This window comes from Thermobia domestica, chromosome 3 (genome assembly GCF_964235325.1).
Source record: "Thermobia domestica chromosome 3, izTheDome1.hap1.1, whole genome shotgun sequence".
NCBI classification, from domain to species: domain Eukaryota; kingdom Metazoa; phylum Arthropoda; class Insecta; order Zygentoma; family Lepismatidae; genus Thermobia; species Thermobia domestica.
The window spans coordinates 95,456,382-95,482,554 of record NC_137456.1 but is presented as its reverse complement, the minus strand read 5'-3'; the positions used below and the strand labels follow the sequence as shown (position 1 = coordinate 95,482,554).

Below are 26,173 nucleotides of genomic sequence, written 5' to 3'. Positions count from 1 at the left end.
TTAGTAGGTTTCCAAACTTTTAATCTGTCAACTGAATGTAATCCTAAACATTTACCAGTGAGTGGATATGTTAATTCAAAAACCTTTTCTGAGACCTTTTTAGAACACAACAGGGGACCTTTGTACAGATAAAGAAATTTTGAGATTCTTTTGTCTATGGCTGAACTCAAATTTGTTTGCTTTAAGAAAACTAAATCATTTTCCTTTACCTTATATTTACTTTCTTGTTTCAGGTTATGCTTAACATTTCTTTTACGAATTATTTCATTTCTTTTCAGATCTGCCATAACTAATTTGTTATCCCACAAAACATATTCATCTGTGTCCTTTTCAGTAACCACAATACCAAAATGTTTAAATACTGATTCAGAAGGTTTTACATTCAAATGCAAGCTGGCAGGGCTTACACCTAAGCTACTTGAGATTGAATAATTTAACAAAATTACAATTTGAGAGATGAATTTTTCCCAAGCAGTGTGATCCTCACTACAGAACAATTTAAATAGACGATTAGTCTCACGATGTATTCTCTCAACTGGATTGGAAGAAGCGTGATATGGTGTTACATAATGTATTTTAATGCCATATTCTGACATTTTTTCTTTGAATTGTCGAGAAATGAAACAGCTACCATTATCAACCAGAATAGCACTAGGAATGCCTAAATGCAAGAAATACAATGATTCTAAACAACGTAAAACACACTTAGTGGTAGCATTTCGCATAGGATACAAAGTGTAATATCTAGTGAAAACGCATAAAATTGACAATGCATATTTATAACCTGAGGAAGAAGAAACGTATGGCCCTAAAATGTCAATTGAAATAAGCACACGAGGACCATTAACAGTAATACTTTCCATTGGTCTAGCCGGAGGTGATGTTTCTACTTTCGTTTCTTTACATACAATACAGTCATTGATAAAATTACTGATATCTTTTCTCATGGATTTCCAATAACAAATTTCATTTACAAAACCAAAGGTTTTTTCAATTCCAAAGTGACCTCGCTGACAATGCATATGTTCTACGAGAATACGAACTAATGAAGGTGGAATACAAATTCTCCACGAATTTGGGAAATGGAAATTTCTGTTCAAAAGTACACCATTTTCAAGTTTATAAAATTTTTCAAGATTTCGGTGTTTCACCTTAGAGTATGGATCATTAGGATTTTGAAGAAATTTCATAATTGAATCATATTCTAGATGTTCGCGTTGCTTTTCACTTAATTCCTGTATGGTCATATTTCCGAAGAATGACGGTAACACTTCGAGGTTGTTCACCGTATGAGTTTCAGTTTTAGGAGCTAAAACTATACGTGACAAGGCGTCACTGCTTTATTGTCAATTCCACGAATATGAATGATTTCCAAATCAAAACTTTGTAATTCGAGACTCCAACGTGCTAAACGAGAATTCCAATTTCTGATCTTATGTAAGTACACTAAAGAGTTATGGTCAGTATACACTTTAACATGTTTACCATACAGTAAATGTCCCCATTTACGGATAGAAATCACTATTGCTAACGCCTCTTGTTCAGTTGTAGTATACGCACGCTGCGCTTTATTTAAAGTTTTACTACAAAATCCAATAATGTTACGTTTACCATCAACTTCTTGAAAAAGTATGCCAGCTACGGCCACCTGTGAGCTGTCGGTGATCAATGAAAAATCGGAATCAAGTTTTGGGTGAGTGAGTAGTACATCTTGAACCAAACTGTCTTTAAGGGACTGAAAACTATGTTCACATTCTGGAGTCCAAATCCATTTTTTCCCTTTCTGGATAAGTTCAAATAAAGGAACAGCTAATTCAGCAAACTTGTGTACAAATTTAGAACACCATTCAAAAAGGCCTAAAACTCGTTGCAATTGTTTTATATTAGTTGGACGAAGTAATTGGCGAATAACTTCTACGTAAGAAGGATCTTTACAAATACCTTCAGGTGTTACGACAAAACCCAAAAAATTAAAACTAGTTTTACAAAATGAAGATTTTGAAAGGTTAACAGTCATGTTAGCTTCACTCAGCTTAGTAAATAACTGATCTAATAAATTTAATTGTTCCTCAAAAGAAAAAGTTGGGATGCTCAAATCATCAATGTACGAAACAAGTTTATTATACAATGCATAACCTAGCACCTTCTGTAATACATCTATGAGAGCAACAGAACCATTTATGTATCCAAATGGCATAACAGTAAATCTGTAAATATGGCCATTCCAAGAGAAAGCAATGAAATCACGAGATTCCTCGGACACAGGAATTTGTGAATACGACGACACAAGGTCAATTGAACTTACAAACTTAGCACCCTGAAATATCAACAATAAATCATCAATTCGGTTTACTTTCAATTGTTTTAACATGTTTATTCAGCTCAGTCAGATCAACTACGACTCTAGGTTTAGTTGTGTTTTTCTTAGGTATACAGAAAATTGGGTGGCTATGTATCGACACTGCTGGTTCAATGACACCTACTTTTAACCATTTATGAATTTGTTTGTCAATGCTTTCTTTAAAATGGTAAGGTAAAGTATATTGTCTTTTTACTATAGGGTCAGTAGTGTCAACATCTATAGAATATTCATATTGGTTACATCTACCTGGATAATCTGTGAATATATCACGATGTTTTACCAACAAATCAAACAATTGCTGTTTTTCTTCATCACTTAAATGATCACATTCATGTACCTTTTCCCTAATTTCGTTTATTGTTGCTACAGCATACACATTTTCAAAAATAGCATTATCATTTGATACCTTATCCCCACAACTTTCCTGTTTACTTTGAATATTACTATGAGCATTTTGAATTTCATTATCAATTTCTTATATTTGTAAACCATAATACTCGAGTAAGAAATTTTCTTCTACGGCTTGATTTATATTTAGGTCTTTTATTCGAAAATCTTTACTCTTTTCTCAACTGTGAGTACGCCTGGTCTCGTTCATGTAAAACACGGATCCACTCTTGTTCTAATTTACCTTTTTGTGAAACCAAACTATTAATTACAGGACATGCTGAAAATGTAGTCATACTTGGGTTCAAACTCTGAACTCTCATCTGAAAAGCTATTACTTTCTACAGAAATACCAAACTCAGTATCAACAGGTTTATTTATTCGATCAGCATAAGTCAAAATCTTCTTAGGTTGGCAACAACTATTTTCTTTATTATGTGTTTTTTCAATGAGCATAGGAACAACAATTTCTTTTCCGTCAGAAAAACTAATTACGTTTTTCGAAAAATCTATCATCGCATGGGCGATTGTGAGGAAATTACGACCTAACAAGCATTCTGTGTTTAATTCATCTACTACCAGAACTCTTATGTCGAACATCAAGTGTTCTATTTCCACACAAATATTTACTTCACCCTTAACTTGCTTTTTTCGTTTACCAGAATAATCTACCAAGAGAATATGTGGTGCAGGTTTTAATTGCGGATGTGAGATTACGGAAGAATTCCACGCCTCAAAACTAAGAAGGGATGCTGATGCACCTGTATCGCACAATGCTTTCAGCTGAGTATCTAATATTTTACAATAAATTTCTGCAGTGTGAGTGTTATTACCCTTACTTACATTTTCATCAATTTCTATTTCATCTTCAGAAATATCTAAATCCCAATTAACAACATTATTAATATTTTTACTCAACGTTACATATTCCACAGGAAAAATTGGGGTGAGTGTATCTTCATTACCAAAATCATGACTATTACTAAGGTTTTCATAAGCTCTACCAGAAGCACTCTCTCGGCAGAGCGTTTCTAGTTTAACGGTGTTTGTCTACTATGATTACTTGATGATGTAGGAGGAGGGAAGGTACGAGGTTGACTAAAATTTGAAATAAAAGGTGGTTGGTTACCAGTATGAAAAGTTGGAAATGGTTGAGGCGTATGCCCACCATTATCAGCGCGCCTAGTATCAGTGTAATGTATAGCTTCTTGGCTATCGTACTGATTATCGTTTTCAGGATTAAGCTGAGAATGAACGTTCCTCGATTTGCCTTTATTCTTAAAATGTTGATTTTTACCTTTGCCTTGAGATTGCCTTTTACCTTTATTTTTGATATGAGATCGTGGTTCTTTAGAGTTATGTTCGTCACCTTCATTTTCCTGGATATTGACCTGATTTACACGAATCTGTTTCTTATGAAATTCACTATTTGTTCTAAAGTTGTCATTGTTTTTTGACAATGTTTCAAGATTTTGAACAACATTTAACATAGTTTGCAAATCCAAAGATGGTAACAAAACCAATTGTTTCTGAAAATAATTAGGTAGTAATAATTTAATTAATTGTATTCAGAATAAAAGCTTCACTAACGTTTTCATTCAATTCTCGAATCTTATGGTAGCGATCAGCTACAAATTGGTAAACTGTACCGTCGACTTTAGAATCGTACCTTTTCGATTGCAATACTGACATTTTACCAGCTACAACTTGCGGAGATTCGAACTGTTGCTTAAAAGCAAAAACAAAATCACTATATGATTTAAAGTCAGGTTTGCGAGTAAGGAACCAAGATTTAGAAGATCCTTGCATCAAAAAATCTAAAATATCTAAATACTGCTCTTCAGGAATTTGCATTAATTTAACATTTTTCTCAAACAGTTCCAAGAAGTTTGAAGCTGTATTTCACTTTCGTGTCCTAAAAACTTTTCAAACGATTCAATATCACTACGCTTAATTGGCCTAGTATTTGTAATCTGAACTGGTTTTCTATTATGAATACGATTACGATTTTTACTTTTAGATTTTGGTCTACTATTAGATTCATAACTTGTGTTAGTGCTGCTACTGCTACTACGACTAGTAGAACTTCGAGTTGATGAAGTGTTGGCTACACTACTGTATAGTGAATTAGTTACACTACGAGTATTAGCAACGCTACTGGGTCTAGATTCCACATGCAAGTTCAGAATTTGTTTTTGGGTCAAAGTTAATTGAGCTTGTAACATTTGCAGTTCTTGTTTGAGGTTACCAATTTCAGTTTTAACCTCCAAAACAGTACTCTGGATTTGAACATACTGTTTTGATTCTTTTTCCCTATCATTTGTTAATTCTACTACAATGTTGCTAAAACGATCTACTGTATTTTTGAGAAAAAGTAACGATTGATTAATCCGATCAACTTCCATGCCGCAATTATTTACACTACTTTCATTTACGGTTGCTTTTTGCATGCACTGAACTACCTGTGCTTGGTGGGCTTGAATTTTACTTTCAATGTCTACCAATGAATTTCGATTGCTACGTATTTTCTCCTCAAGATCTACGATTTTACATTCATGCGTGTTGATTTGTTGAAATTTGTTGAAAATCATGCTTCATTTGAGTTAGTGAACTACAACTTTGGGCTTCAACCTGCTGGATCGCTAATGACAACTCACTCCGTGTTTCGATCAGCTGATGGTTCGTTTGAATTTTCATTTCATTAAAACGATCATTTACTTCTACTTTGAAATCCCTGACTTCACGTTTCAAATTTTCAATTTCAACTTTAATTTCTACTTTAAAGGCATTGCACTCAGCTTCGAGTCTTTGTATACCATTCGTAAGTTCCTGAATTGAAAATTCATACTTTTTCACGTAACTCTGTGATTTCTGCTTTTAAACTATTACCTTGTTTGACTAACTCGTTATGCTTATCCTTTATCACTTGGTTAGTATTAGCTAAATCTGCGGACAACTTTTTCACCGCTTCAAGCAGTGTTTCCATTTCGCTAGAAGTTGACATTGTAAAATATTATACTACAAAACACAACACACAAATCACTAAAATGGCATTGAATACGAAACAGTGGAGTTCAAAAATTCGCTTTCTCCCCACTAAAACATCTGTCTTTGTTCGGTGCGCTATATATAAGAGGAGTGGGTTTGATATTTGCTTGTTCCAGTTTGAGAAGACCAACTTATAATGTCATCAGGATCCGAACCTTGGATTTCCTTAAGAGTCTTCCTTAAAATATCATTCATTTACACAAATTAATAGGTTATAGTAAGAAACTGGTAACGAAACAAATAACACCACTTCCACGGTCCTAGGATTCGGGCGTTATAACAAACTAGAGGCATATGCCGTATACCCACCGTCGTTGATGCGTCAGTTCAGAGATATACTACTCGCTACCTGCAAAAGAATGCAAAGTGGGACGAACATGCGTAGTAAACACCAGATGAGTAGTGGGAGACGAAAGTAATGTTTGAACTTCTCTATTTATAGATTCCTTACCTTATGACAAGCACTTTGTATCGCATACGCTTTAATCACTAAAAGAAAACATAACTTATGAAACGCATCTCATTATCATTATCTTCGCTTTCAAGAAAATAACAAAAATTGTAGGCTAACACTGTATTAATATTCACTTTCACTACACGAATTACATATGATTTAAAACAATAATAACATTTGCAAATTATGAATAATATTTCACTCAACGGTAAACTGGCCCTTGTAAGAGATTTCGGGACGACGTTTTAACGCGCACGATAATCGTTCGGAACGTACGGAATAAATTCACTAGTGCATCGTTGAGTAAAGATGAGTTTGTGCGTCGTCTTCAATTCTAGATCACATTAAATCTCTTCCATGAGTTTCTTCATTCAAAAATGTCAACTACGACTGTTGAAAATGTTTCGTTAACTTGAAATCACGAAAGTTATAAAATATCTATCGACGTTTTATATTTCATGTTTACTAATGCGGTTTGCATATATGAGAGCTTGTGTTGAATACGTCTAAGTTGCTTAGTAGAAGTCGACGCTCTCCCCGCCTCTTCGCGCGTCACATCGTTGCCAGTTAACAACGCAAGAATACACTAACAAATTAAAATATAGTTCGTAGAAAACATTAAGTTTTTGCTTTATTATATTGTTAATAATATATAATAGATGATTCATAGGTTAATAGAAATCACATTAAAAACACTGATCATTCCAATAAGTCGTAGGATTGACGATTATTGATAGATTTTACATTGTCACGTAAAAATCTGTCATCGTCATGAGAGTTCACTGCGTGGGCGTTCAGCACGAGAGTAGTTAAATTCCTCTTCCTAATATAGGCTGACAGGAGGAAGCAGGGCTGTCTGGAAAAGTGAGGCACCTTTTGGGTGACAAATTCCTGAGCATTGTTCTCCTCCAAATGTTAACTGGTTGCATTTCATTTCTAAGAATTGACGTTGGAAAAATACGAGGGTTGATTTAAAAATTCATGGCAGTCCATACCGTTATACACTGACGAGGAACAATCTGGACTGCCATCGAAGCACGTTGAACAAATGAACGAAATTATTCAAGCAAATAGGAACATCAGGACTATCAATGACTGGCAAACAGGACTGTCAATGAAATATCCGGGTATTTAGGATTGGACTTGCACTCGTGCATGCAATCATTCGTGACGTTCTGTAATACCGACAACTCTCGACTCTCTACTCACGAACTGTATCCTGATCACAAATCACTGAGGATGATCGTCTTCTTACAGAATCTTCTGCGTTAAGAGCAAGGTAGACAAATTCCTTAGTCAAATTATCGCGGGGAACGAGAGTTTTGTCCAGCACTACACACAGAGATGAAATCAGCTTCCACGGTTTGAAAATATTCCAGTTCTCCAGTCTGCAAGAAGTTCAAGGTGATTCCATCGGCGGGTAAACCGTTTCTCATCGTCTCTTCTGTTGGGAGTTCCGTTGGCAATGCACAGAGATACTGTGAAACTCAAACGCATTTGAAAGTTTCAATCAGGCAGAAGCAACCTGGTATGCTCATAACAGATGTCATTCTCCTTGACGAAACGCCCGACCTTACACAACCAGAACGGTTGAACATGTTCATAATTTTGGTTAGGGACGCATTTAACATTCTCTTACAGTTCTGTTCTTATACGTAGTCATTTTCATTTATTCCATGGATTGAAATGTGGTTCTACGGAAAGCGTTTGGAAACAATGAAGAAGTGGAAACGCTGTCAGGCGATTCTTTCATATGTAGGATACGAGTTTTTACGAACAGTTATTCTTCAAGAACTCCAGCGGCATGACAAGTCCCTTAATGAGAACGGTGGTTATGCAGAGAAATAGAGGTCATATGTACTTATTTCTACATAATATTCAAGCGTTCTAAAATAACTACATGGGCAATATTAGCATATAGAAGTTAATCTATGAGCTATCCTCGTATACATATACATATGTATAAATACTATATATAGAACAAACTGTAGGAAGAAAAGCTAACGAAATCCTCTTACCTTTTATTGGCATTTCATGTACACGAAAAACACATCACAGAAATCTTATAAGAGTGCGAGAGTTGAATGATGCAATTTTGAAATGAGTTAAATTTACCCCACGTAATTAGTGCACTTAAGGTTGTAATATACCTCAGTACAACGCATTAAAAAAAAAAAAAAAAAAAAAAAAAAAAAAAAAAAACTTTGCCCCTATGTTTCTCATCAAAGCATGAAGAAAGTTTATCTTGCACTTTACTGCAAGACGCTTACGCTGTGTCAGCCAAACAAGGTTTAAAACCCTTCTCACACAAAGCCAAGTTTATCGAGCTCTTTTCTGGGAGACGCATAGTTACGGAGCTACAGGCTTGGGGAAATTGTTTTGGCCAAATAGCAGTCTCCGAAAGTGTACGACACAACTTCTGTCAGCCCACTTCCGCCAACTATGCATTTTTCAGAATAAACTTTTTATTATTTGGTAAAGATTTCAAAGTATGTTGGATTCCTCTCAGTTATTTCTCGAGATAATATATTTGGCAGATATTACTTTGCGCGCCCACAACTCTATAACCTTCAGTGCCTCTCAGCAAAGTAGAAATGAATTTTCTTTTTTCTTATATATGAGGAACATATATGTGAAGTTTGTAGTCTTCCTTCCAAAATATAAAGTAACACAAAAAAAGTAGTCTTATTGAGAAATATCAAGGGTGAACTTACGAGAGTTCTTTATTAATCAAGAGATTGTTCAACTATAGATACTTAATGATACATCTTGAATCTTTGATTCAATTACATACCCTTTAAGTTGATTTATTCACTTACGGCTTTCAAATGTTCGCTCTTAGCACAATCTACGTATGAGCACTTATATGAGAAGAGTGACTGGGGTTCGTGCTCTCCCAGCTTTCATCAACTATATACAAGGCCTCCACTTTGGTAGTTAATATAGGCATTCTTCCAACGTACTTAACATTTTCTTAGTTATTTAGTCTCTAAATACTCTACTGAAACATAAATTCAGAAAATTCTAGAATACCTCGAAATGTTAATTATGAAAGTCCTTTGTGTCAGGCTGGGAAATAGACTGTTTCCAGTGTAAAACGTAGTAAATTTGATTAGTTTTATGTAAGAGTATTAATATGAGGATTTATATACATATCTCATGTTACGTATACGTAAACAAGAGTTAAATAAAGTTTAGCTGACGCATTTGCCTTGCAATGGAGGGCACACAAGTTGTCAAGGTTATTAAAATCTTCTTTACATAACTGTGACCCATAGATACATTTCTCTCAGCGTTTTATTCAGCTACCGATAGTTTTGTGTAACTCAAATTGAGACTAGTGGATCTCAGTAATCAGCGTGTTATTTTTTGGAATATACCCGCATTCCAAAAGTAATACCTCATGAAGGGACAGCGGTACAAGCTACACGGGCAAACTCAGGAAAATAAGGGACAATTTAAGAGAAAATTTTGAAGCCACACGAGCGTTTTTATTTGTGCAAGTGACTTGGTTCTCACTCCTGCTTCTGAAAAGGTAACAGCAAATGGTAAACCTACCGTAGTAACACTCTCAACATATTCGTATACTCCTGGATAATTTTCGCAGATCCTACAGTAACTTTTGAGTCTGTGAGGTGCTTTCCTTATTATTATTTGGATATTTTCTTTTAAATGGTGCCTCAACCAATCACTGAACAAGAATAGGAGCCTTCTCAGGTCGTAAACAATTTGGATTTCCGATTCCACTTATATCATGAGATGGAGAAACCGAACCACACAATCGGCCTCTCCAGGAACAAAAACATGAACCTGATAATGGCTTTGTACTCCACTGGTTCCATCCTCACACATCTTAAAATGAGCACAGTAATAAGTTCAAGGCACAACCTATACTGAGTAGCATGTAACCATGAATCGTGTTCACGTGCAGTTTTGCGTTTCATAATTATCAGGAATGGCCAGGGAAACCGTAATGGAACGCTCGTCAATATACATTACTGCAGACCTAGATATGTCTTCAAATAAAGAATAATGACCACAACAATCCTTTATTAAAAACTTGCAACAAAGTAAATTCTTCCTGAACCAGCAGGTAAGAACGGGTTTAACATAAACTTTAACAAAACATAACTTAGTTTCAAAAATTAATAATACTACAGTTTTGACTTTATATGCCATATAACTAACTGCTTTACACGCTCGTAATTGAAATACTGAGGAAAATCTATTGTCACCATACGCATTTCCCACTTCCTGTTGAGAGGCAAACGTTGATGAGCTTTGTCTAGGCACTCCACGAAGTGTTCATAACATGGAGCTACAGCATCCATATCTGCGATTGTGAATACATATCTGTAACAGAAAAATGAACAAATCATATATATATATATATATATATATATATATAACCTATACAGTGTGGCAGTTAATTTGTTACAAGGCCATCGTTCGGCTGGAAATTCAACAACAGTCGTTGAACCGAAAACGACATATCTAACTTCATGAGACTAAGAGTATTCTGTACACTCCCCTCTCCTCAGCCTTTCGTTTACCTTTTAATTTTAGTGAATTAAAGACAATAAAAAATATAAACAATTTAGAAAGTGAATCAGTATTTACAAAATAATATAAATTAAACGAAGTAGTAACTGTTCCTAGATTTTTTCTTATGGGCCAAATATTTGGATATACAGTTTTGATGTCAATTGTCGGATACTCAAATTCTGCGCTAAATGAAATACAGAGGCTAGATATATAGGCGAAATGCAAAAGGCATACGTACAGCGGAGAAGTGTGGAAGTTGCACTATTAACACAATTATATGTTACGTGTACGCAAGCTACACTGTAGCAGTTTCCGATGCATATTTCAGTTGTTTCATAAAAAATGCTACCAACCCGGAATTTCCTGTTGAACGCTCCACTATGAATGCCATATTGCGATAATATCAGGTGCGACCCTTTACCCGGACAATGCATCGCCGTCTGAGGCTCATGCAAAACGGACTTCAGTGACGCGTAAATTATCGGTTTGCATGGAACTAACAAGTAAGATACTGATAGCGGCAGAAAATCTACAGACAGAGCGTGCTACGGTCACTTTGTTCCATATGTTACAACCAACTAACCATCCATTTGTCGATAGCTCCTTTAGTTCTCGAGATAAAAAAAATATAGACACCATAACAGACACAAAGAGATTTAACATCGATGAGTCAAAACGGTCACGGTGACGTGACGACCCTTTGTTAAGTCGCTGCAAGGCCAGTCGGACTTTCTACTGTTGTATATTTATAAATTGAAAGCAATGAAATAATTCTATCGTGCTGGAGAAAAGGAGTAAGTCAATGCCTGTCATACATAAGCCATACTATTAGGTATATTCTCTTCGAAACAGATGAAAATAGATTTCCTTAGGAATTCTCACCTCTACATTACAGACTTGCCTATGTGTCGAAAGTAGCTTCTTTTATCATGAAACTTCGAGCTCCTCCGTGGCTAAGCGGTTAGCGTACGCGTCTTTGGCGCGGGAGACCTGGGTTCGATTCCTGGCGGGAGCTCATGTGGTTCGGATTCCACGTTAATCAGTAGGTCCACGTCTCATATAGCCTCGCTGCTGAACGGGACGTAAAACTCAAAATCCATTTATCATGAAACTTGTGATTTAAGTATAAGCTGAATGGAACAGATGAAATTTGTGGAAAGAAATGTAAGGCAATTTCTTCTCTAACAGAACTGTCACTTACTAATTTCGTTTTGAGTATATATTCAGTTGTTTACAATAACTTTCTTACCATTTAAAAAGAAATTTTAAAAAAAGTGAACTTGAGAGGGTTGCTTTAAATCAATGGATTGTATAATTGTCGCAAAATTGATCAGAAACGAACTCCGATAACTTAATATATAGGTAAACAAATATACACCGGAATCACATTTTTCAAATCGTTACAATATTCTAAATTATTCTCAATATTTTTACAAGAACTAACAGGTGATGTTATGCCAATTTTAACTAAATAGAAAACAGGATTACCATGTCCGCTTTTTCGATTCAATGCAAGGATCATTTTCATGTAACACAAAAAACACATTGAGAGAGACAAAAATGGATCATTGTTAAATCAATACGGAAGAATGCTTAATTGCAACTACTAACATACCTCTGTATCTATGAACAAATGATCGTGACAATGTTGAAAATGATGGCACGCAGTTTCTTTATTTCTTTGGATGTAAAAATTGTGTTTTAACAAGGTAGCATGTATTATTCTACGGTTGGATGTAAGGGAATGGACATATACACACCAGATATAAACAATGAAATCATTCGTAATGAAATAGATAAAACTATGGAAGTAATTTTCTCCTTTGCCTGAATGCTATTCTGAATTAAATTACTCAAATTAGCATTAAGAAGTATTAGATATCTTACTAGCCACTTCAATAGCAAATACTAGATATCGTTTCCGAATACAATTGGTCTCAAAGTGCATACTTCTTGTAAATCTTTGGCAGCCTATGAATAAAAAGGAGGTATTAATGGGTGGTATCAATAAAACGGAGAAGTTACTCATTACGCCCAATTTTGAAGTAGTTACTCGCATTGGTATCAATAAAAAGAGAACTGAGCACTAGTCGTCTCGGCTGACCTCGAAGAAGCCCCGCCCTTTTGAAGTAACCACACCTCTATTCTCGTGCCGAGTAACTACTACGCGTTTGATATCAATAAAAATCAAAGACTCTTCTGTGATGCTAGTAACTTCTCCAAATTTGTGGAGCAAGCTAAATAGGTGACTCCGTGCGAAATATGGCAGAGTATATGATTGTTTTGCTATGTAGCAAAATTTATAAATTGCACAGAAATGTTGCAAATGGAGATTACAAAAAACATAGGTTCACGAAAGAAAATGTAGAGTAGTTAGCACAACATTTTTTAGGAGAATCAACGGAAATTTGGGGTGATGCACTGCGTAATGATGAAAAGATGCGGGTTTTCTTGCTTTACGTGAGTGATCCGGGATTCCAGGTCTGAACGTCAGGGGATTCTGTTGTGGTTCAAAGTACTGTGTCTATGACTACTACAAGAGTAATGTATGCGATTATTGCGAAATCTGAAAATTGATTGTTTCCGGAGGTGTGTGTAATATTCAAACAGCAAAGGCAGAGTGGCAAGAACAATATACATTTCCGGGTGCTATCGGAGCACTTGACTATAAACACGTGGCAATAAAGAAACCTAGTATTTTGGAGACGAATACGCTAATAGGAAGAGCTCCTTCGTGGCTAAGCGGATAGCGTACATGCCTTTGGCATGAGAGACCCGCGTTTGATTCCCGGCGGGAGCTCATATGGTTCGGATTCCAAGTTAATCAGTGGGTCCCGTCTCATATAGCCTCGCTACTGAAAAGGACATTAAACTCAAAATCAACTCAACTCAACGCTGATAGGAAGGGTGTATACATGAGAATGTATTTTTTTTTTATATGTCAAGGTGAAAGGGGACGCGTATGGTGTGGAAAACGCAATCAGATGGAGGTGATTTACAACGTGACTGGCTGTACTATTTAAAAAAGGAAACAAAGGGACCAAGTGTCTGATTTCGTTCTTAAAGCCAAACAATCTTGGACAAGACCTTGGACAACACGTGATATGCACTTGTCGTGCTAATCTTGATATTGCTAGATTCCAATCAACATCCATCAGTTCCAAGAGGTTCGTTCCCGTGGTTTCAGTATTACTTTCTTGTTTCCCGTTTTCTTTTTCAATTTATTTATTTTATTTTATTTATTTATTTATTTTTTTTTAATGCTCGCTCGGATATTAAAGATTCTCTTTTGGATTTGTGTCTCAGTCGTAGATGTGTTTGATATTTCCTTGCATTTCACTGTAATTGCCTTCAAAGCTTCGGCTTTCCTTTGTTTACTTTCTGGTAATTGTGACTTTGAAAGTACTACTGGAAACTCTTTTATAATATCCACAAATGCACTTTGATTGAAACTGTCGTTGCTACTTGCCCGTTATACTTGCCGAAATGACCGCGCGACGGATGGGAGAAATGAGTAACTAGTTCTTTTATTGATACGACTCAGTGCTACGTGCAGAGGAAGCGCGAGTAAACGTTCATAAATCTGGAGCAGACTAGACCTGAGTAGTAGCTTGTTTTATTGATACGAAATTGAGGGAGGAGATAACTCCAGGTGTATTTACTCCGATTCTCGAGCAGGACTTCTCAGGAGTAGTTACTTATTTTTATTGATATCACCCAATTTCTGTTGATTTTTTTGATTAGGTCTCAGAGTATCGAAAAATGTTTTATTGTATTTTGCATGTCCCGAACTATTTCGGTAATGTCTCTCCACATCTTTTTAATCATGACTGCTTTTAATGTTTTGTGGTTTTCATTAAGCCGTTTTAACTTTTACCACATAATTTGTGCTACATTAAAAATTATCCATGCATTGAAAAATGTGTGAAAATAATGAAGACTGGTAAGAAGTATTTTATTAGGTACATCTAAATACGTTTGTGTTTCACGAATCATACCAAGTTCTTCTGTAACATTATGTTTCCTGACTTCTATTCCTTTTTCTATCACAAAATATGTTAAAGGAGATGTAAAAATAAACACAAGTAAAGACCATAGTTACTGAAACTTTTTTTTAAAAAAAGTAGGACCACTTTTATCAAAATTTCTACGGCCCATACCATTCTTGTTCTCTTCGAAAGCAAATTTTGCATCTTTTATGGTTTCAACGTATACTTTTTACCAGTATACTTACACAGCAAAAAATTAGGTGTTAAAATAACACAAAATGACTACCACTTTAGAGTGTTACTTGTGTGTTAATTTAACACCAAGGACATCGCCTTGCGAGCATATCAGAAATGAATTTGCATCAGATTTTATTGTTTGCTATAAGCAAACCTTTACACAATGTATTTGGCATCTATGCTAAGTAACGAGTAACATACTGTTTTCTGTAATTGGGTACGAAAATAGTTTTGTAAGCCTATGAATCGTTTGACAAGTTACATGAGTAGCAGTTCTGCCATTTGTTATTCTTATCTGTTCTTCTTATGTCATAGGATATAAGAAACATACTAACACAAAAACCCCCTAAAGTGGTAGTCATTTTGTGTTAACACCTCACTTTTTGCTGTGAATATTTTTAAACTAGTATTAATTAAAACTCCTTTCATTTTATGTTGGTACGTATTAATAGATGATATTACAACTTGCATAATTTTTACCTTATTAAACTGTACAATTTGTACTTGTTCGGATTCTCAACTGGTTTATGACACGCAATTCACTTGAATTTATGTTTTTTTCTTTCCTCTGTTTGGATTAATGTTCAATCTAAGAGGACTGGCTTCGAGGACCACATTTGAGAAACCCTGATTTACATAATTTCTAATTCCGAAAGAGAGAGAAAAAGCAGTTACCTTTTTTCTAAAGCTATATAAACATCCTTTACGGGAGGCTTTTCAAGAAGTCTACAAAGTGTATCTACAAATGCCTCTGTCAGTGAAGTATTATAAATGACTAGAAAGAAAAAAGAAAAACATACTCAGCACAGTGACTTTAAACATACTTAATTTTATTTAACACTACACTTCTTACAATTAACGAACTCCAATATGAAACATGAGCTTGTTTGACTTTCTATATGATTGGAATCATGTCAAATTTACATGTTGACTCTCAGTTTAAAGAAAAATTACATATCCATATATACAGAATGTTTCAAAACATCACCGATAACGTTTGGGAAGCGATTCCTGACACCTGAATAAGACAAAAGGTATAGACCAACCTGGGTGCAGGAATCCGTCATTTCGGAGTTATAGGCTGCCGAAAACATGAAAAAAATTCAATTTAGAGGTCCATAGCTCTAATATCATGGGATCTACTGTAGTCGGGTCAAGACTTTAATTAGGAACTAGTATGTGGCCTACCCAAATATCTATGTTTCAGAATCCCGCGGTATTTCCGCAACTTTTATAGAGTTAGTTGGTGAGTATTTCAAATTATATGGCCGTAGCCAAACTCTCTCTATAAAAATTATTACGTGTGTACCGCAGGATTCTGAAACATGTATTTTTGGATAGCGCATATATTATTCCTAAGTGAAGTCTTGACCCGACTACGGTTCGTCCCATAGTATTATAGCTATGGACCTTTTTTTTATTTTGTTTTCGGCAGCCTATAAATCCGAAATGACGGATTTTTGCACTCAATCTATATTTTTGTCTTATCTTCGTGTCAGGAATCACCTCCCGAACGTTGCCGGTGTTGTTTTCAAACACTCTGTATATAACACAACAGTGTAACCAGCAAGTTGTTTGGGGGAAGGGAGTTTCACATATTAGAAGCAAACCAAGAATCTTAATTAATAACTCACCATATGTACAAGCGTATTAGATACATGCATACGTAAATACTATTAATATATTTTCAGTATTCTACTTTATTGAAACATAGATCTCGACAGTTCGTGAAGTTAGACTCACAGGTTGTAGGATATATCAATAAACTATTCATAAAGAAATAAAAATTGTTCATGAATTTCATTTGTTTGATGTTGCGTTTATATGGATATTAACGTTTTATTAAAAAGAAAATTTAAAAAAATTCGAAGAAAAAGTCAATCAAACTCAGACACTATTATGCAAAGCACAGTGATGAATTTCTACAGTTTGGCAAATAAGAGTACCAAAGTGGATGATAAATTTCAGTTGTTTTAATTATTTTAAACGTATTAAAATGATCTTTTAATTTTTTCCACCTAGTATAATTCTTTATCTCCTGTAAGTTTTAAATAAGTATAATAAACTATTTAATAAACACAACAGACGAATCCCATTTACGGAGATAGGAAACTTTTTGGGAGGCGGACCCCCATTTGCTCCCCCTGTTGCTAAACTCCTCCGGTCGAAAAACCCAAATTGAAATTGTGACCAGAGTATTTCACATATGTTTTTTTATTACTGAATTGAACTATGACTTAGTGTTTCGCTTTCAACAATTAGTTATGAAACATACTGTACCTACCTTTTGAAAATTACATTGTTGTGTTTTTCAGATACTTTTCCCATGTCTGAGAGCCACGGCCGGTGTCACTGGAAGCTCTTTCCTTTTCTTTCGTGCTTTTTTTCTTTTTCTTTTCTTTCTTTTTTTCCAAATCAATTATGCACAGACGTGGTTGTTGAGGTTGATCGTGATCTTGTAGACAGTTTGCCGTGATGTTTCAGTCGACAAGGAGCGTTAGTCACCAAAACATCGAGCATTCATCTTGAAGACGTTTTGTTTAAAAACAATTAATCAGTGATTGTTCTTCAGCGTGCATTTCGCTAGCAATTCAACATTCATCAGAATCACAATGTTCCAAGCCGCAGTACCATACGGTTGTGGGTTAGGTAATTTCGGGAAATAACTTGAGCCCTAAAGAGTATTGAACGTGTGCAGCGCTCTGTTCTGCAAAGTCCACGGCGATCTGCAGTAAAACATGTTAGTGCCCTTCAAATTTCTGACTGATCCGTACCAGAATATGGCATGTGGACCTTAACTTCTACTCACACGAACTTGTAGCACAACTGAGTGCAGTTCCTTCGTGGCTAAGCGGTTAGCGTACGCGCCTTCGTGCGATTCCCGGCGGGAGCTCAGGTGGTTCGGATTCCACGTAAATCAGTAGGTCCCGTCTCATATAGCCTCGCTGCTGAAAGGGACGTTAAACTCAAAATCAACTCAATTCAACAACTGAGTGCTGAATATAGGAGCGTTCGTAGTTGTCGTTGCAATAACAATTTGAATATTCATAGTTGGGAAATCTTTAGAAACATGAAATTTTCAAAAAGTAGGAGCGGTATGTTTCATATATAAATGTTGTAAGCAAATAGTTTGAGTTGTAGTGCAATTCGGAAATAAAATATCATTTATTAATCTAGTCATAATTTCAAATTCAAAACCGTTAGTTTTTTTCTTCCGAGCCCTGTACATATAGAGAGTCGTATTTCATTGTTGTCGCCCTTTCAATATCAATAAATAGCGGTGTAGAGAATCTGAAACAGTATGTGAATAACCAATATTTAAATGGAAGTGGAAAACACTAAAAAGTGTACAATAATTGAAATAATATAGAATTTTCAGTTAATAAAATTAAGGTTGATTTATGGAAATTTCATAAATATGGCCCTATGTACAGGTATATACAGGATGGACCATTTTTCTTGAAACACCCTTGAAACTTTTAAACTACCAAATAAAAGTCAATTAAATTCTGTAACATGCAAATATTGATAGGGAACACTGTTTGATATACTCTGCAATACCACCCGATTTAACAATGTAGCCAACCCAACATACAGTTATATTTTTTAAATAGCATTTCGTCTGGTTATTAAATATTTCAAATCTACGTGTTAAACAAAAACTTACAATACCATATTTATTATTCAGTGTTACAAACTAAAGATGTTACGAGTATCACAAACATTGGAAAACAATCAACTTTTCGAGGCTTCTACAACAGTAATAACACGAGTAAGACGGACGTGTCAATGAGCATCGGAAGAACCTTAGTGTCGAATACTATAATCATGATATGATGCATTTCTAACAAGTAGGAACACAGCTACAAGCTATAAGTGTTTAAAAGGTTTTATTTCGAGAAAAAAAATGTTTAGATAAGTATCATATCTAATCACATACTGTCACAAAACCACCAGAAGAAAAAAATAAGTTTGTAGTTATAGTGATAAGTTCAAAAACATTTTTACTGATAACAGGCGACTCTGCTAATTAAAATGAATTTATACCCCGCAGACTGTGTTTTAAGAAAAAACATCAAAGATAATACGTAAAAACCAGAACAAAACCGAATGGAACCAACAGTAGCAAGAAAAATCGTGACCCTGCAATGCTAACACCCAATATCTGATAATAAACCATTATAATAAAATTAAATTTATGATAAACTTTTTAAATATATCAGGTGAATGAAGGCAGCGGGTCATCATCATCTTGCTCTACAATACATCACATCCGAAAGTTAACTGGGTATACAGCACCAATCTCCGAAGGAAGAATGGTGATGGGACTGGACGTTATGTTTACTCTACGTTGTAGTTACAAGTTCCCACAATTACTTCCTTTTAAGCAGTATTGTAAATTTACCAATGTTAATTGTTTTTCTGGAAATGTTTGAGATATTAAAATGCCATAAATGGCATTATGATATTCGCGTCTGTTGAAAACCATCCATGTGATTGTGGATGAATGTGATACATATCTAATACTTTTGAAAAAATCATATTTTCAATTTCTTGTGATTATGTTTCTATCTATTTAAAATACCTCATATCATGATTATAGTATTTGACTCAAGGTGCTGTGGACGTGCACTGCCCCGTTCATCTTACTGGCGTTATTGCTCTTGTACAAGTTAACAAAGTTTGGTTGCTTTCTTGACGTTTGTAATACTATAGAGTCCTTAGTTTGCAACGCTGAACAATAAATGAAATTGTGGCATCGTATGTTTTCGAATAATACATAGATTTGAAATATGTAATATTTGATATATATATGGGGTTGACAGCACTGTTAGTTTGGTGATGATGCAGAGTATGTCAAACAATGTCTCCCTACTGATATCTGAATCGTAGAAAATTTCACAGCTTTTTATCTACCAGTTTAACAGTCACAAGAAAGTTTCAAGGTAAATGGACCCCCCTGTACGTTATACATTCCGTCATTCATAATATTGCAGTTCGCCAACCATGATACAATATTTCTACAGCAAAATCGCTGCTATTTTATAAATCTAGTGTGGGTGCTTTGAAACTACTATTTTTTTTTCTAAAAGTAGTAGTTTGAAAATCCAAGTTGTGCATTTTCTTAGAAATAATAGCATATTTTGTCGTAGGCTTGTTGTTAGCGTTCGTATTTTACAATTCATAGAATCTCGGTTCAAATTACACATAATACCAACCTAAATGGGGTTTTATATGCATATTTTTTTTCTGTTTCGCCAGACGAATATTAGGATAGTGCCTTTCTGCATATTTACTACTGTTATTATTGTTGATTGCACTGGTCTCGCAGACTGTATCTCAAAATTCGTTAAGTCAAAATAAATCCATCAATAAGTATGTAAATAAATAATAACATTAATTACCATCTGCTGCTAGAACGACCGATACTTCTGACAATTTCTTAACAAGACTGTCATTCCATTCTTTTGAAAAGAAGTCTAATTCTAAAACAGTAAACTTTCCTTTACACAGATTACGATTTCGACGACCATTTGCTTCGATCAACTGCAATATCTTATCCAGATTCACATCTGAAATAATACAAAAAATATTACAACATTAAATGAATGAATAAAGAAATATTTAACGTAATAAAGATGACGAGACATGTAAATATCCATGGAATTTGTAGTAAAATAGTGTTAACCTGGGTTGTTACTCCTTTAAAATTTATTTTCGAATGTAGCATTTTTATTAATAGAACATTTTGAATAGACTCAGATTTGTAGCATTAGCAAAAGGTACATGTTGCTAATGTTAAATGAACGCACGTAAATGTGCTATGAGGTACTTTTGGGGAATCTCCACCACTATTTTCAATCAGCAAAACAGAACCGTGTATGTAAATGAGAAACACAATTTAAAGTAGTAGTTGACTTGTGTTTTGACTCATTCTTAATGAATTTAAATGTGTGTGTAGCGAATGTCTGTTATGTAAGTCCAAAAGTGTATGACAATTCTCAGGCTAAAAAGGAGACGTAAACTGGATCATACCTGACGCAGATGATGATAACAACCAAAATCAAGAAATCTACCAAATGAGTGCTGCAATCTCTGATGTACACAAATAGTCTATTCAAATAACTACATAAATGTTTGATTCAATAACTACATAAATGTTTGATGAATGTCGCGCTGTCACTTGAAGTGTGACTCCTACAAAGACTTCAATTCTAACTCACTGTAAAGAAATAAACTGAAATATTTATACAATAAAGATGCTTGCACTGCAGCTTGTGGCTCCCAAAATTCGGGTCAAAATCATTACACGTGCGTATGAAATTTCTCTGAAGAAATCTTAATTAACCAATTTTTCTTAAAGATTAAGCGTCATGTCAGTACTCTGAATTTTACGTAACTTACATAATACTGTCCGATGCAATGTGTTTGTGTTAACAACAAAACATAGGATTACAAAAATGCTTACAATCACAGAAAACCTTTCAATTTACAAGATTAACAAGATTCCCAAACCGTGTTTTATGAAAGTGAAATACCAAAACCAAAACAAAATAATCTTTGAAAGTCTTCCAACCTAAAATTGAAATCCACAATATTACCAATAATGAGAATAAAATATTATAACTCCTTGACAATAATAACTCCCCAAAACCCACGGATACAATATTTGTTCAGTTCTCTGCCAAATCTTTAAGTCATTACGATAAATTTAGTACTTACAGAGAATGCTCCAGAGAACTAGTCGTAATTAATATCGACTATATTTAGAACAATTTGTTATTCTCTTTCCAGGCTTATTACCTACGTATATAATTAACTTCTGAATACAGTTACAGACAAAACTCTGGAAAGACTTGTAATTTCAAAATCGTTGAAGAGATTAAGATTATTTATTATTATTATTATTATTATTATTATTATTATTATTATCCGTGGTCGTAGTAGTAGAACTAGTTCTCTCGTATTATGTTTTGTATTACTATTCTGCTTCGCTACCTCAGTATGTTACGCTTTTAGTGCTTTGTTTGCTTGAGCACATTTGCTATGGTTACCACGACTACATCAGTCAGCTCTACGTGTTCGAGGTCCCAGTGATAACATATAGTTCAATGGGGTCCCAGTGATAATATACAGTTCAATCGGTGTTCCATGCTTGCTGTGATTAAGCGATCGTCCGTGCGCCTGTGAGTTCCTGGTTTCCAATGACGTCAGTTGCAATCACATTTGCAATTGCATTTCCGTTATTTAAGCATTCAGAATGCTTGTTTTCTCTGTATCGAGCTTTTCGTTCATAATTGCTCTCATCGACACCTCCACTTAATGATATTCCACGATAATTTTAGCACCATGCTCTTCCACTGCAATATTAGCATGGAACCTAGATCACACGCATCTCTCCTATTTCCTGATATTTTCCTTATGACCTTACATTCGGGATAGGATTTTCATACGCTACTGACACACAGTAGACGGGGCACACCACAAACTGTGGAACCTTGTTTGTTTGTTTTGATGTCCACACTCATTTCGTGAGGTTACACCGCTCACGTTCTCCTATGCTGTTGGCATCCAACTCGCACAGCATATGTTAAGTCATCCACCATTTTCAATAGGTTTAAGATTTATTGAAGAACCAAGAATGAATTATAATGTTTCTGATGCTATTTCTTACATTCCCGTCGCTTTGAACGCACGTTTGCTGGAGACATACGTTTTCTGAGCACTGTTCGTTACTTGCTTCGACATTTATGAACCACTCTGTTCGTATCTGTTTGAGATATTGACTTATTACGTACAAATTATGACGAATCACGGTTACCAGGTGGGAAATCTCTCCATCCACTACGATTTCGACCCATCTTTACTTGTCAGGTTATAGGGAATCCCTACGTTTCTTCGGTGAATCCCTAGCACATATCTTATGAAAGTTTGAAACTTACATTTTTCAATCGAGCAGGTATGACTTCGAGTGTCATGTTCAAAACTGCACTCTCTACGTTGCGTTGTTTTTGAATTACACCCCTCTGAAGTTTATTTTCCCACGCTTTCGGCATCTTATATCGCCGAAACTCTCCCTCACTGACCAAAGTTCCAGAGGAAGTTTTTTCTGGTTTCGGTGTCGGGAATCAGCTCCCGAAGTTCGTTCAAATAATTTCTTACCACCCTGTATTTGATCTTATTCCTCTATTGCAATCAGTTGCCATAGAAGTACTACTTCAAGTTTGACTATTGAATTCTCATAGTTTGGAAGTCTACCGTAGTTTCACCTATGAAACAAAACTCACTTGTGTTTTTCATTGAATCATAACGTTATAGTGTTCCCCTCCAAATGTACAGAACTTCAAAGATGCCGTCTCCGGGCTGCAAAAGTTGTTTGATCACTTAACAATGAAAACAATGCCTGTGGCTAAATAAAATCTGCAGACACGTCCACCACTCCCTCAAACACAAACGTACTTATTGCTATGTCAATAATAATAGTGAAAAAATCCAATAATTTTGAGAACACTAGTATGTAGGTTTTGCTATATATATATATATATAAACTTAAATTATCTCAAGGATAAGTCACAAACATTTTTCATTACGATTCGAGTAGTATATTCAAAAACGAAATCACACGATCTGTCCAAACAATCAACACCATGTTTTCTTTAACAAAAAACACTAAATACAGTTAAACCTTTAACGGACCTCGAATCAGTTTAGATTAATGATTATTAAGAAACAACAAACTGAAAAGCAAACGAAGCTTGTGGCATTTGTTCGCCCTCCTAATACGGAGATGTAATGAGTATTTTGTCACCAATATGGTTCGTACATTAAACATTTTACACCAATATGGTACCTAATATTAAACATTTTACGTTTACATTATGTAGCACAATTTCAAATATGGGAGCTGCAGTGGCTCAGTGGTAGAATGCTCACCTCTGGTGCGCTTGGGGTTCCTGGTTAAATCTCAGCTCTCGCCACGTGGGCTATCACTATGTGTAGGTCCTTCTTTCCTCCTACTTTCTTCATTTCACCATTATCATCCATCTCGTTATCACAGTCTCCCTGAGCCTCGATGAATAATTGTGAAAAAAAAGTGAAATGTCCTTTTGTTCATAACACATTTAGCGATTTAACATATTTCAGATTTTACGGACATCCTTTCACCCCACTTAGTTAAATCATGCATATATATATATATACATTTCTAATACCTCAAGCGCTATTTAGTTTCGAAGATTTGAAAACATGTACGTATTTTATCAAAATAATAAAAACTCACCTGTGCATATTACCTCTTTTGCATAGATCGCAGCTACTATTCCTGTGAGCCCAACTCCAGCTCCAAGCTCAAGCACAGTCTTATCCTTGAAGTCGAGCGTATTGTGCATGATGAAATCTGATAGTAGAAGTGCACCTCGCCAAATCTGAAGTCCAACCAAATCAAGCGTTGTATTCATGCTATGTTCTGGAAAGACACTTTTCCATTACAACAAAATAAGCTTTCTTTCATTTTAAATGGATAAAAATAGTAGAAATATCAACACTTGAAATGCAAAAAGAAAAGTTTCCTCAAGAGTGAAATAGGATATAAGAGTTACTTGAAAACCAACCAAATCAAGTGTTGTATTCATGCTATGTTCTGGAAAGACACTTTTCCATTACAACAAAATAAGCTTTCTTTCATTTTAAATGGATAAAAATAGTAAAATATCAACACTTGAAATGCAAAAAGAAAAGTTTCCTCAAGAGTGAAATAGGATATAAGAGTTACTTGAAAACCAACCAAATCAAGTGTTGTATTCATGCTATGTTCTGGAAAGACACTTTTCCATTACAACAAAATAAGCTTTCTTTCATTTTAAATGGATAAAAATAGTAGAAATATCAACACTTGAAATGCAAAAAGAAAAGTTTCCTCAAGAGTTACTTGAAAACCAACCAAATCAAGTGTTGTATTCATGCTATGTTCTGGAAAGACACTTTTCCATTACAACAAAATAAGCTTTCTTTCATTTTAAATGGATAAAAATAGTAGAAATATCAACACTTGAAATGCAAAAAGAAAAGTTTCCTCAAGAGTTACTTGAAAACCAACCAAATCAAGCGTTGTATTCATGCTATGTTCTGGAAAGACACTTTTCCATTACAACAAAATAAGCTTTCTTTCATTTTAAATGGATAAAAATAGTAGAAATATCAACACTTGAAATGCAAAAAGAAAAGTTTCCTCAAGAGTTACTTGAAAACCAACCAAATCAAGCGTTGTATTCATGCTATGTTCTGGAAAGACACTTTTCCATTACAACAAAATAAGCTTTCTTTCATTTTAAATGGATAAAAATAGTAGAAATATCAACACTTGAAATGCAAAAAGAAAAGTTTCCTCAAGAGTTACTTGAAAACCAACCAAATCAAGTGTTGTATTCATGCTATGTTCTGGAAAGACACTTTTCCATTACAACAAAATAAGCTTTCTTTCATTTTAAATGGATAAAAATAGTAGAAATATCAACACTTGAAATGCAAAAAGAAAAGTTTCCTCAAGAGTTACTTGAAAACCAACCAAATCAAGCGTTGTATTCATGCTATGTTCTGGAAAGACACTTTTCCATTACAACAAAATAAGCTTTCTTTCATTTTAAATGGATAAAAATAGTAGAAATATCAACACTTGAAATGCAAAAAGAAAAGTTTCCTCAAGAGTTACTTGAAAACCAACCAAATCAAGTGTTGTATTCATGCTATGTTCTGGAAAGACACTTTTCCATTACAACAAAATAAGCTTTCTTTCATTTTAAATGGATTAAAATAGTAGAAATATCAACGCTTGAAATGCAAAAAGAAAAGTTTCCTTAAGAGTTACTTGAAAATTCATATCAAAATATCATTGAATAGAGTCTATCCAATAAAGTTTCGTTGCATCTATACCGGAGAGGATTTGGTATCAAAATACATTGTTTCCTCTATTCCTGTACATATCACAATCTGCTTCCATCATGTAGGCCCTATAAAAAGTCAGGTTTCTGTAAATAACTTTAGAATCAAACTTAAAAGATATTTGATAGAACAAAGATTTTATTATGTTGAAGAAAAGCATTTAAAACAATTGATATACGTAAAAATAAAATGTATAATAAGTTATACTAGTGA

At 34.7% G+C, this 26,173-nt stretch overlaps 1 protein-coding gene across 1 annotated transcript in view; it reads right to left on the bottom strand.

The window, feature by feature from the left end:
* Positions 1-10,284: 10,284 nt before the first annotated feature.
* The window catches only part of LOC145680624 (methyltransferase-like protein 22), a 35,664-nt gene continuing 19,775 nt past the window's right edge, over positions 10,285-26,173 (bottom strand). Inside the window, exons 4-7 of the mRNA XM_081751310.1 lie at positions 24,303-24,488; positions 20,428-20,595; positions 15,698-15,797; positions 10,285-10,604 (exon numbers count right to left, since the gene is read on the bottom strand). Coding sequence (XP_081607436.1) covers positions 10,406-10,604; positions 15,698-15,797; positions 20,428-20,595; positions 24,303-24,488 — 653 coding nt within the window. The 3' untranslated portion in view covers positions 10,285-10,405. The remainder of the gene's footprint in view (positions 10,605-15,697; positions 15,798-20,427; positions 20,596-24,302; positions 24,489-26,173) is intronic.